The 14,457-nt window shown below is 43.9% G+C and overlaps 1 protein-coding gene across 2 annotated transcripts in view; it reads left to right on the forward strand.

The window, feature by feature from the left end:
* Positions 1–14,457, forward strand: part of agbl4 (ATP/GTP binding protein-like 4) — a 1,113,401-nt gene that overhangs the window by 813,236 nt on the left and 285,708 nt on the right. For both annotated transcript variants that reach the window (XM_038794298.1, XM_038794299.1), the window contains exon 7: positions 12,913–13,002. In XM_038794298.1, the coding sequence (XP_038650226.1) occupies positions 12,913–13,002 (90 nt within the window). The remainder of the gene's footprint in view (positions 1–12,912; positions 13,003–14,457) is intronic.

Here is a 14,457-nt window from a genome sequence, read left to right on the forward strand (position 1 = left end):
TTGCTTGCTATCAACTGCAAAATCAAACATCTCTGGACGATGCTTTACGTCAATTCTACATGCGGGCACATGACCTACTCTCTGCCGCTGCTTCTGGCCGGGAGACTCCACGCAGCCCAATCTGTATCTCCATTAAAAAGGCGGCAGCAGCCACAATTCTCCATGTAAAAGCTGGTAGTGGCTGTTTGGATCTTCTGCCACGATCAGGACCACAGTGGGAAGGGCAGGACTGGTCACTCCACGACCCTCCTGACTCTCCCCCGTATCCCACCCGTGCATTGCGACCCTGGGTTTAAAAAACCGTGGCTTACAAACACCATGGTCGTTTTTTGACCAAGCATTCCCATGTTATTGTTATCTATGCTTGCACTGGGGTACCACCATGTTGATAAACCCAGATTTCCAGGTGTGTCTGGTTCACACACCTATGCCACATCATATGCAAATCAGGGGACGAGCAGTCACCTGAGGACCTCTGCCAGCAACCTCCTTTGCCTGATCCTACTTCACTGAGGATACTCGATCTACTTGCAACATGAACAACAATCCTTAAATCTCCTGAACGATTTTCTACATGAATCTTCATGTAGGAGTGCTTCTCACACATCTGCCACATTACTACCACCACTGCCAGCTTGCATTAGCACCCATCTTGTTCCTTTTCTCTTCCTCCACTGTACCTAACCCAAGAACCATTGCCAATGAGGTATGTGGTCCAGATTTAGTCCTGAAGCAACTAGGAATCTGCCTCTGGAACATGACAGGTATTTGTAACTTGGCTACAATATTGAAATGCCTCCCAATGTCCAATTTACGGTGGCTCTTGGGCCTCTGACCTCTGACACATAATATCAGTATGCTGGCCATTTGGTACCCAACTGTACCCCTCTAAGATTTGAGAATCATGCTGACATAGTCACAAAAAGGTACTGTCCTCAATGCTAAGAAAATAAAAATTGGTTTGGTGTCAGTAACTCCAAGAGATAGGTAGGTCACGGCTGAGAGCTTTATTTCTTTTACTCCCTATCTTTGGTTCTGTGGGATTTTGTATTTGAGTTAGGTTCTGTCATTTATTTTGAACACCTTCAAACAATAATTCCACATCTGTCAAAGTGGAGTCAGATAAGAAAATAGTGGTTCACTCGTATTATGGGTGGATTTGATTTTCTAAAATTGCTGTGATATTTACAGCCAAACCTGTGTTATGTGGATTGGAGAATAGGCAACCTGAATAGAATTTCAACAAAAATAATCCATTTTCAACATTTCAACTAGTCACTCAAAATGCTAACCTTGAAATTATAGCAGCTCAGATTGAAAGCTTTGTGGGGAATGGATTTTTAAATGTGTGCTGCATTTATCACACTAACTGATTACCTTTAAAAGCTTTGCATCAATAATTTGAACATGCTACCATTTTAAGCCCACTTGTTTAGACTCTTTTGAAACATTTGCAAGTACTAAGCTTTCATAATAAGAATTTTTAACACCATTGAATAGGTGGGTTGTGGACAATAAAAATCAGAGAACATTGAAGTACGACTGTAACTTGACACAATGCGCCCACTTCTGGGTTTACCAGAGATGTATCTGGCTGCATGTAAGTAGCCTGCTTGCTAGTGTCAGTGCAATGTGAATCAGCACTCAACATAACTCATAATATAAATCAGTAAATGATGCACGAGGTAACAGGCAACTATGCTGCAGTGAGACGAAGACTGAGCGAGTAGCAAATTAGGTTCATGTTGGAATTCAGCGCACAGAGAAAAGAGGTGTGATATGCATAGGAATTATTTTAAGTGAATTAAGTGAGTAATTAAATTAAGCTAACTAAATAACATAACTTGCAATGGCACAAAAGGTGTTATGTTGCATCTGTGGGATGTAGGTATTTCTGGATGCCAAGTTGATCCATGACAAACGTGTCAGCAGAAAGTGTAGGTAGCTAGAAGATTTCTGGATGCGGATTATTGATCTAGAAGCCAAACTGCATGCACTGCACGACATAGTAATAATCTTTATTATTGTCACAAGTAAGCATACATTAACACTACAATGAAGGTACTTTGAAAATCCCCTAGTCGCCACATTCCGGTGCCTGTTCGGGTACACAGAGGGAGAATTCAGAATGACCAATTCATCTAACAGCACATCTTTCGGGACTTGTGGGAGGAAACCGGAACACCCGGAGGACATCCATGCAAACACGGGGAGAACGTGCAGACTCCAAGCCAGGAATCGAAGCTGGGACCCTGGTGCTGTGAAGCAACAGTGCTAACCACTGTGCTACCATGCCGCCCATTATGCTCCCATGCCGCCTATTGTGCTACTGTGCCGCCCATAATGGGGGGGTTGCGTGGAATGACACTTTGATCCAGAAGATTGGGGCAGCACGGTAGCATAGTGGTTAGCATCACTGCTTCACAGCTCCAGGGTCCCAGGTTCGGTTCCCGGCTGGGTCACTGTCTGTGCGGAGTCTGCACGTCCTCCCCGTGTATGCGTGGGTTTCCTCCGGGTGCTCCGGTTTCCTCCCACAGTCCAAATATGTGCGGATTAGGTGGATTGGCCATGCTAAATTGCCCGTAGTGTCCTAAAAAGTAAGGTTAAGGGGGAGTTGTTGGGTTACGGGTATAGGGTGGATACGTGAGTTTGAGTGGGGTGATCATTGCTCGGCACAACATCGAGGGCCGAAGGGCCTGTTCTGTGCTGTACTGTTCTAAAGATGGTCATGCCTCTTAGAATAGGGTCGTCGGTTTTGATCAGTAGTGCGGAATTTTATAGAACATTAAGGAAATGTTCAGTATACAAAGAGGTAATGTCATGTTACGATTAGCCACTAGATGGAGCTAGATGCAGTACTATATAAAGCACTGACTCTCATCTTCTGGGAGAGAGAGTGCATTGGAGAGATCTAGAGAGGTTAGAGTACAGTTAGAGTTAGAGTGTAGAGACTAGTGTTAGTAGAGTATAGATTACTATAATTATTGTTTGCTATCGCACTAAATGGTTGAGCTTAACTTAAGTAGTGTAAAAAAATGTTAGCTTAGTTAATGAACTTAGCTTCTGTCATCTTTGTGAACACTACGTCATCCATCCTAAAAACAGCATCACAGTGGAAGACAGTGGAACAGCAATGGCAGGCTCCAGGGGTCCTTTTTAAGAATATGGGGAGAAAACCAGTCGTTTTTTTGGATGACCAACTTAAACACCAAGCAGCTTCCTGTGCCCCGAAATACTCAGCCCAGGTGGCAACCTCGTTCCCGCCCCTCTCCAGGTCAATGTGGCTTTTAAATCATATTATTGTGATCTGTATAAATCTGAGCCTCCCGCGGACAAGCCGACCATGTCTGATTTTCTGGATAACCTGCCTATCCCGGCTGGAGAAGCAGTCAAGAGTTGTGAGTTGGACTCCTCGTTAAGCTCCAACGAGATTTTAAAACGCATTGGTGTGATGTAGGCTGGTAAGGCCTCTGACCTGGAAGGCTTTCCGATCAAATTATATAAGAAGTTCTTGGGACAGCTCGTATCTTAGTTGTTAGATGTGTTTAATGACTCCATATCCCATGGTTCAAGCCTCTTATTTCCTTGCTCCTTAAGAGGGTCAATGACCCGGCTGAGTGCGGTTCATTCCGACGCATCTCACTTTTAAATGCAGATGTTAAGCTGCGCTCTGAGGTTCTGGCGCTTCGGTTGGAAGTTTAATTGGTCCTCAGAAGTTTAATTTCTGAGGACCAAACAGGCTTTCTAAAGGGCTGTCAAATATCAGTTAATATACGTCGTCTTTTAAATGTTGTCGTTTACACCTCCCCTGCACCCGATTCAGAAGTGATAGTATCTCGACGCAGAGCATAGACAGGATACAATGAGACTGTTTGTTTGACATTCTCTCAAAATTTGGATTTAGCCATAAATATGTCTCTTGGATCCACTAGGATCTCCTCAAATCTGCTGGTGGCCCCTCTCTTAGAATCTGGAAACAGTACCAACAATATTTTAAACTTCTTTCCTTGTCTTCACTGGCCGCTATCTGCAACAATCACCTTTTCTTACCTTCTTGGCTGGACTCAACATTTAACTTGGGGAAATTGAAGGTACTTAAACACTTTGCTGACCTGTTCATGGAGGGCAGCTTTAGAGAGTTAGCAGACAAATTTCAGCTACCCAACTCTAATCTTTTTTGCTACCTTCGTATTCACGCTTTCTCTCATACTGCTTCCCCTTCCTTCCCTCTGGTTCCATCTTCCTCCTTGCTGAAGAGGATTCTACTCTCGGCACAGCTGGGCAGGGGGTCTAGATGAAACCTACATGGCCACATTCTCTCGTCTGATGCCTCCCCACTAAATGGGGTGAGGACGAAATGGGAGAGTGAACTGGCCCTATACTAACCAGTGAGACTTGGAGAGAGGCCGTATACAGGGTCAACTCCACATCTTCATGTGCCCGGTTGAGTCTAATTCAGTTCAAGGTTCTACATAGGACCCACATGACCCAGGGAAGGATGAGTGTTTTTTTCTGAATGTTAAGAACAGATGTGATCACTTGCCCCCACTGATTGTACACATATGTTTTGGTTCTGCTCAAGACTCGCCAGCTTCTGGAATTCTTTTTTTAGCACCATGCCTGAGATTCTCCATTTGGAATTATTGCCATGTCCACTGGTGGCCATATTTGAGGTTTCAGCATAATTGGTAGTTCACTCTGAACATAGAACATAGAACATAGAACACTACAGCGCAGTACGGGCCCTTCGGCCCTCGATGTTGCGCCGACCTGTGAAACCATCTGAAGCCTATCTGACCTACACTATTCCATTTTCATCCATATGTCTATCCAGTGGCCACTTAAATGCCCTTAAAGTTGGCGAGTCTACTACTGTTGCAGGCAGGGCGTTCCACACCCCGACTACTCTCTGAGTAAAGAAACTGCCTCTGATATCTGTCCTATATCTATCACCCCTCAATTTAAAGCTATGTCCCCTCGTGTTGGTCATCACCACCCGAGGAAAAAGACTCTCACTGTCCACCCTATCTAACCCTCTGACTATCTTATATGTCTCTATTAAGTCACCTCTCAGCCTTCTCCTCTCTAACGAAAACAACCTCAATTCCCTGAGCCTTTCCTCGTAAGACCTTCCCTCCATACCAGGCAACATCCTAGTAAATCTCCTCTGAACCCTTTCCAAAGCTTCCACATCCTTCCTATAATGTGGTGACCAGAACTGCACGCAGTACTCCAGGTGTGGCCGCACCAGAGTTATGTACAGCTGCAGCATGACCTTGTGGTTCCGAAACTCAATCCCCCTGCTTATAAAGGCTAGCACACCATATGCCTTCTTAACAGCCCTATTAACCTGGGTGGCAACTTTCAGGGATTTATGTACCTGGATGCCGAGATCTCTCTGTTCATCTACACTACCAAGAATCTTGCCATTAGCCCAGTACTCTGCATTCCTGTTACTCCTTCCAAAGTGAACCACCTCACACTTTTCCGCATTAAACTCCATCTGCCACCTCTCAGCCCAGCTCTGCAGCTTATCTATGTCCCTCTGTATCCTATAACATCCTTCAGCACTATCCACAACTCCACCGAATTTCGTGTCATCTGCAAATTTACTAACCCATCCTTCTACACCCTCTTCCAGGTCATTTATAAAAATGACAAACAGCAGTGGCCCCAAAACAGATCCTTGCGGTACACCACTAGTAACTGAACTCCAGGATGAACATTTGCCATCAACCACCACCCTCTGTCTTCTCTCAGCTAGCCAATTACTGATCCAAACCGCTAAATCACCTTCAATTCCATACTTCCTTATTTTCTGCAATAGCCTACCGTGGGGAACCTTATCAAACGCCTTACTGAAATCCATATACACCACATCAACAGCTTTACCCTGATCCACCTGTTTGGTCATCTTCTCAAAAAACTCAATAAGGTTTGTGAGGCATGACCTACCCTTCACAAAACCGTGTTGACTATCGATAATCAACTTGTTCTTTTCAAGATGATTATAAACCCTATCTCTTATAACCTTTTCCAACATTTTACCCACAACCGAAGTAAGGCTCACAGGTCTATAATTACCAGGGTTGTCTCTACTCCCCTTCTTGAACAAGGGGACAACATTTGCTATCCTCCAGTCTTCCGGCACTATTCCTGTCGACAAAGACGACATAAAGATCAAGGACAAAGGCTCTGCAATCTCCTCCCTGGCTTCCCAGAGAATCCTAGGATAAATCCCATCTGGACTTATCTATTTTGACATTTTCAAAAATTGCTAACACCTCCTCCTTTTGAACCTCAATTCCATCTAGCCTGGTCGACTGAACCTGAGTGTTCTCCTCGACAACATTGTCTTTCTCCAGTGTAAACACTGACGAAAAATATCCATTTAACGCTTCCCCTATCTCCTCTGATTCCACACTCTGGGGTAGAGGCAGACAATATCGCAATCGCCGCATTCGTAGCCCGCAGGCGAATACTGCCCAGTTGGAGGTCTCCCATTCAGCCTCGTACCTCTGGCTGGTTAGGGGATTTAATGTCCTTTTCATCCTTATAAAAGGTTAAATTCACCATCAGGGTTCAGAGATGGCAACTGTTTATTTCCTTTTTCAAAGATCTGGACACCATCCATCAGCTGTTAGGGTTTTAGGTATAGTGTCTAAGTAGTTACCTTTTCTTTGTTTTGTTTGTATTATTTGAATTCTCAGTTTTTGTTGGCTATTTGTAAAACCTTAAGAAACATATTTTTAAGAAAATCAGCCGAAATGGAAGATCTACCTCGCTGACTTAACTTTTGGGTTTCATTGAGCTAATCAACCCCTAGCCTCCCCACTGCTTGGAACTTGCTTTTACATTAATTTTGGAATCTTAATAGCTCAGATCTTCCAGTCTCTGGATCGTTGGAGTCCAGACGCATGACACAAAATGTGCTTCAGGATCCCTTGGAAGTCCCGACATATCGACATCCATGGGAATTGTCCGAGAAGTTTGAACTTCTGATGGACAATTCCTCTGCTCCCCGGGACCCTCCGTGAAGGTCTCCAACTCTGAGCTAAAGTCTGATACTTTGGACAGTTCTATGGGACTTTGTCTAGTTACCCAGGTACATGGAAAAATCTTACTCTAACTCCTGGATAACTGCAGAATTAACACCCCAATCCCACACTGACCCTTACGACTCCACCCTCAACTCCCAGACTACCCCCCCCCCCCCCCCGCCCCCGGATTCCACCTCCCTTCATCCGCCAAGTATCCCCTGACCCGGCTACCCTCCTCTCCCCCCAGGGTCCAGTCCCTGAGCTGACCTGAGTAACCCCTAACCTGAGGACTTCTCAAGACCTGACTTGACTAACCCCAAACCCACCTACAACTCACCCATCTACCATCCAACACACCTGCAACATTACCCACCTGTCACGCTGCCCACATACCACCAACCCACCTAACACCTCATCCACCTACAATTTCAATTACCTGCCAACCTACCCATCTACCACCCTGTCACCCGAAACACTTACCAGCCTACCCACTTGATACCTCATCCACCTGCCACATTACCCATTTATCCACTTATCTCATCCACACTCATTTCCAACCATTCACTCATTCATCCACTTACCCATTCATCCATTCATCATTCACTAATAATGACACTGGACATATAGACTTACCATGTGGTAGATACTGCTGTAAAAAGGGGGGGGGGGGGGGGTTCTTCCTCGGTGCTACAGCTCTGCAATGGCTATCCGAGGGATGCTGCATTCCACATTTCGGAAGAAGCTGGGCTTGGCAAACCCAGTAAGATACGGAGCAGCATCTCGGCGTCAAAAACTTTGTGCGGCTATCCGATGGGTGATTGTCACTTTGCAGAAGACCTGGGCTATTGTAACCTTCCATATCGATTGCCTTTAACTTACTTTCCTGGTCAAGTTTTTATTGTTGATGTACTGGATATATTTACTGTGGTTTTAACTTTAATATAACATTTCAAGAGGATTCATTCATTAGTCTGTTAATGTAGCATTCATAGCTGTGTGTTTCTTTCCCTTTTACTTAAAAGGGTCTATTGCTATTCACAAGAGTCATAACATAATTATATATTGCTGCTTCTTGCAGACCCATTGTCTGATTCTTGCTGATTCCTGCAGTAATTGGAGTGTTCCCTTAAAGGCGATGGTGATAATATTTATGTACCCTAGAGGCTTGATGTGGATACTCTGGACGTTAGGGATTTGTTTTGCTGTATGAATAAAATGTAAAAGGCTGTAAAATGGTGAATAAGTTTTGCAGTTTAATCACAGTATCTATTGAAAATACATATGCTCTACATACCCTGACACACCAATTCTACACAGGTTTTTATTGTTGAATAAAATCTTGATGTTTTCAATTGCTGGAAAATATTTCACTGATTCTTCACCCTTCCATATTTTGTAGCCTGCGGAATATGTTAGAGTAATGCAGTATATATTGTTCTTAAATGACAATTAAAGAAAATACTAGAATTACTCAACAGTGTCTGTGGATAGAGAAAGATAGTTAACTGGCAGAATTCTCCTGGCCTTGGCTGTTGGGAGCAGTGGCGGGTGAAATGTGCAGCAGTGGGCAGCCAATCTGAATATATAAGTTTGTGGAATATACGACTGTGGTGGGTCGTATCTCAAACACGACGAGTCAGACTACAGAAGAGAGATAGATCACTTGGTTGCATGATGCACACAAAAAACCTCTCTCTAAATGTCAGAAAGACCAAGGAACTGATCATCAACTTCAGGAAGCCTAGCACGACCCCCCCCCCCCCCCCCCCCCCCCCCCTCCCCCCGTCTACATCAATGGCTCCAAAGTAGAGATGGTCGATAGCTTTAAGTCACCATCACCAACAGTCTGTCCTGGTCCACTCACATTGATGCAACAGTTAAGAAAGCCCAACATCGTCTCTACTTCCTACAGAAGCTAAAGAAATTTGGAATGTCTGTATTGGCTCTCGCAAACCTTTACATATGTGCCATTGAGGGCATCCATCCGGCTGCATCACAGCTTGGTATGGCAACTGCTCGGCCCAAGATCGCAAGAATCTACAAAGTGTGGTGAATTCAGCCCAACGCATCACACAAGCTTGCAACCCTCACATTGATTCTGTCTACACCTCCCTCTGCCTCAGGAAGGCACACAGCATTATCAGAGACCCCTCCCACCCATACTTTGCTTTCCTCCAGACCCTTCCATCAGGCTGAAGACACAGAATTTTTGAAGACCCGCTCATCCAGACATAGGAACAGCTTCTCCCCCACAGCTACTAGACTCCTCAACGACTCTCCCTCGGACTGATCTGTTCTGTAAGAACACTATTCACGACGCCCTATGCTGCTCTTGCTCATGTCTTTGCTTTGTTTGGCCCATTGTTCCGCACTGTAACCAATCACTGCTTGTCGATGTACCATTTGTCAATGTACACTGTCGATTATTCTTTTTTTAAAATAAATTTAGAGTACCCAATTCATTTTTCCCAATTATGGGGCAATTTAGCGTGGCCAATCTAGCTAACCTGCACATCTTTGTGTTGTGGGGGCGAAACCCACGCAAACACGGGGAGAATGTGCAAACTTCACACGGACAGTGACCCAGAGCCGGGATCGAATCTGGGACCTCGGCGCCGTGAGGCAACAGTGCTACCCACTGCGCCACTTTTGTCAACAACGTGCGTACTGTGTAAGTTCCCTTGACTGCAGACAAATACTTTTCACTGTACTTCGGTACATGTGACAATAAATCAAATATTTAAGGCCTCAATTGAGGGCTATTTAGAACCTCACTGGAATTTTGCCAGGGCACAGTAGCCTCATATTGCGGCCAAATTGCCCAATGGAGACACCCTGAAATTGTGGCCAATACGCTGTTGCCAGAAGTGTTTCCCCTCCAATTGGAGGGCTCTGCCTGCTTGGTCCCTCTCAATTATTATTTTGACTCCTTCCATTTTGAAACAGACATCCGCTTGAGCAGCACCTGCCTCCCTTGGTGGGACCCCTGAGGCACTACATCTGCCAGTGCTGAAATTCAACCGACAGCTTTGGGAGCTCATTCAACTTCCTTTATTGGATAGTCAGCTCAGAGGTAGCCAATTAGGAGATCACCTCTGGGAAAGTAACTCTCCCAGTCTGGCTCTCAGCATTGCAGGCTCAAGGCCCTCACTTGGCCCTAATGTCAGGGTCCTGAAGCCTATGAGAAATTCCTGTCCAACATTTAGACATATGACCTTAAGGCTGACCACCCACCTCCAATTCCAATAGATACCATTTTTACCTGGAAGGGAAAAGGGGCGGTTCATGAATTGCACAGATGCACAAGAAATATTTGCCGCACCATTTGAAAATAGTGCTGAGTTCAAACAGCTGGAGATGTCCAACCCTAAGAAAAGGTAATGCCAACAGCAATCCTTGTCATTCAATATCATCACTATGGCTGAATCCTGAACCATCATGGGTTCACCGTTGTCATGGATTCACCGTTGTCATGGGTTCACCGTTGTCATGGGTTCACCGTTGGGTGAATATGGGGTCACCATTGTCCCCAGATTGACCATTAAAAAGTTGGGCATGCAATTGTGTATTAGAGGCTGGCAATTGACCATGTTTAAGCTGAAGTTAAACCTTGAAGTTTAATCTCTTTTTTGCTTTATTTATCTGAAATGTATTTTCTCTTTCTCCTGTAAAATAGGGCATGGCACCACATGTTTAAAGGGAAACTCATTGGGGAGTAGGCTTATTTCTTTAAAAACTGTTTTGATTCTGGGTTTTCTATGTAGTTTATCAAAAGGTTTAATAACATAATTGACAATTTGAGATGTCTTAATACCAGATTTCAATAGCTACATTAAATAAAACTTGCACTCTCTGCACAATATAATTTTGCCAGCATCAGAAAGTTACAAACAAATTAACATAGAAGAATTTTTATTGTTTGTCATTCACACAATTTTCAAACACTCTTCTAATATTCAAACAAAATAGGTATAAAGTTCTACCGATCTTTAAACCTAAGGTCTTTTTTCGGAAAGTGGACACGATCATTTCTGACTTTGTATGGGCGGGGAAGGTGCCAAGGGTGGCAGGACCCTCTACAGAGGCAGAGGCAGCAGGGGGATTGGCTTTGCCAAACTTGCTTCATTATTATTGGGCGGTGAATGTGGACAAGGTGCGGCGGTGGTGGGAAGGAGAAGGGGTAGAGTGGGTTAGGATGGAGGAGGAATCTTGTAACGGGTCTAGTTTGAGGGCTATGGTGATGGCAGTGTTGCCAATGGCTCCGAATAGGTATTCAAAGAGCCCGGTCGTGTAGTCCACAGTGAAGATATGGAATCAGTTGAGGAGGCATTTTAGGGTGGAAGGGATGTTGGTGCTAACGCCGCTGTGCGTGAATCATGGGTTTGAGCTGGGGGTATGGATAGTGTTTACAGGAGGTGAAGGAAGTTGGGCTGGTCAAGGTGAGGGATCTGTATTTGGAGGAAGGGTTCGCCAGTCTGGAGGAGCTAAGGGAGAGTGTAGAGCCGCTGAGGGGGAGTGAGTTCAGGTATCTGCAGGTGAGGGATGTTGCGTAAAAGGTCTGAAGCCGGTTCCCTAGGATACACCCTGATGTGCTAACAACTGCACACAAAGACTCGAATCGGTACAAGAGAGGCTTTATTACCGTGAGATGTTATTCCTTCGGCTGCAGCTGTAGAATGGCAGCTATGGGGAACTTATGAATGTTTATACTGCTCCCTGTGGGCAGAGCTAGCAGGCAGGTGCTTACCGGTAAACCTGTAATACAGGTACTGTCGTACATCCCCTAATGCAAGCACACACATACAGTGGTAGATCGCCACACACCCTCCTGGAGTGACTGCTGCTTCCGAAGGGGGGGGGAAGAATTGGGGATGTATACAAGTGGTTGGGGGAGCAGGGAGGTGAGCGGGTGGTGAAGATCAAGGAGAAATGGGAAGCGGAGTTGGGAGGGGAGATCATTTGGAGAGTATGGAGTGAGGCACTGCTTAGGGTAAACGGGGCCTCTTGTGCAAGGATGAGTCTGATACAGTTTAAGGTGGTACACAGGGTGCTTATGATTCGGGCAAGAATGAGTGGGTTCTTTCAGGGGGTAACAGATGAGTGTGAGAGGAGTGGGCGAGGGCCAGCGAATCACGCGCATATGTTTTGGGGTTGCAAAAAATTGGGAAGATTCTGTGCGGGAGTGTTCGCGATCTTAGCCAGGATAGTGGAGGAGGAGGTGGACCCGGACCTTTGGTGGTGATATTTGGAGTTTCAGAGAAGCTGGAGCTAATGGAGAGGAGGAAGGCTGATGTCTTGGCCTTCGTCTCTCTGATTGCATGGCGGTGAATTTTGCTGGAGTGGCGGTCGGCATCGCCACCGTCGGTAGCGGCTTGCTTGGGTGATCAGTACGACTTCCTGCAATTAGAGACGATAAAGTATGAGTTAAGGGGCTCTTCAGGGGGGGTTTGTGGAAAGGTGGGGATGTTTATGACTGTGTTTGAGGGGCTGTTCAACATGGGGGGGGGGGGGGGCTAGTGAAACAGGGGAAAAATCTGTACAGACTGTGTAGTTGATTGTTGGGAAGTATGTTTCCCAGGGTGTTTATTCGCTGTAGCCTGTTTTGATACATATTTATAATAAATATATTTTAAAAGAAAATAGGTATAAAGTTACATGAAGAAAACTTGTTTTAATGATCATGTCATTGTATGGATCTTACTTTATTTGCAGGAGTAACATTTTTACTACGCCAGCATTTATTCTTGTAGTATAAAATCACTTGGTAACTAAGATTATTAATGAGAGTGCTTAGTACAAGAAATAAACAGGACTGATGTCTCCTTGCAATTTGTTTGGTCTTTGATTCTTGTTTATTTCTCCCTTTCCCAAGCAAATCTCAATCCAGGAGTAGAACAAAAGATTGTTTTCATCACAGCCCGTGTACACCCTGGAGAATCGCCTGCATCATATGTTTGTCAGGGTAAGTCCTGTTTTGCACCTCTCAACTTTGTTGCCAATTAAATAAAACATTACAGCAATTCTCTCAGTGTAACTAAAGGTAATTTTTATCTTTCTACTTCAAAGCTATATTTTGTATTTTGGATCATCAGAAAACACATAAAAGAAAAAGGAAAATAATTAGAAGACAGATTCCTCGCCCTCTATATGATACTGTAATTGAATTTTCAGTTAAGATACTGATCATGAGCTGGCAGCCAGCTAGAATTGTTTTGTGGGCCCAAGAGGAGCACGCCTGGTTCTCCTCCTCCCATAAAATTAATTTTGGTTATTTACTGAGAAGCCTCCAGCAGTTTTTCTAAGTATGCCTGTTTAGTCCATTCAACATGAGAAGAAATGGGTGGTATGCTCAGTAAGTGGTAGGACCCCAGCTATCATATTGCAAGAACTCTCCCATTTAATAAACATGACCATTGTGGCCACTTATTTTTGAAACCTTCATAAGGTGGTGGCAGATAGATTGCCAGCACAAACAAGATGGTTAGCCATAATATGCCATTTTCAGGCCAGTCACACTCCTTTCTCACCAGGTGGAAACCTTAGTGAGTAACACAAAATAGGTAATAACAAATTGGAAACCAGTTATAAACTCAGTCCAATTTTTATTTTCTATGACTTCAAAGAAAATCAGACAGAATGTTAAATGAGCTGCTGATTCGTTAACACATTTTCGTACTATTACCAAGATGAATTTCACACCCCAACAAGTCTTCTATTGAGCATCATATTTTCTGATCTAGATCTCTGACAGGCTTTTCGATTTTAGCTCTATAGGATAACTATCCTGAATAAGATGTTGACATATCTTTTGTACAGGTGAACTTTGGACTGCTCGTACTGGTCCAAGTAACTGGTCCAAAATAACCAAATCATATGTGTGGAACTAAATGCTGCATCCTGTGTGTTTGTGTATGCATAATATATATATATATATAGAGAGAGAAAGAGGTGTACAGAAAATATCTGCCTCTCATAAGAACTATTATGAGTGCAAAATTGCAACAAATAACTGAATAAACTTATTTTTTCCTAGCTCAAATCTTTATACACCTGTCTGATTATAGATGTGTACTTTTAAAGTGCACAAGGTATTTAACTGGAAGAAAACTGCAGAAGATTCAAAAAACTATTGTGAATAACTGCTGAAGCTTAATTTCTTGTTTGACAAATTTACATTTGCAAATGTGCAAAAGATTTGCACCTTTTTATTAGATTTTTTTTGTATGGTTTAATAAAAGGAAGGCATTAGAGTTTGAAATACAAGTATGTTACTTGCAAGTTCTTTCCCTCATAGGGCTAATAATGAGGAGTGGCAGTACATGCACAGACAAAAGATTGTGACAGAATCTCTTTAGTGTAATAATTTTCCTTCAGAACTAATTAAGTGCTCATCTAGCATGGTTTCCTAGATTGATTT

Source organism: Scyliorhinus canicula, chromosome 4 (genome assembly GCF_902713615.1).
Source record: "Scyliorhinus canicula chromosome 4, sScyCan1.1, whole genome shotgun sequence".
Taxonomy (NCBI): Eukaryota; Metazoa; Chordata; class Chondrichthyes; order Carcharhiniformes; family Scyliorhinidae; genus Scyliorhinus; species Scyliorhinus canicula.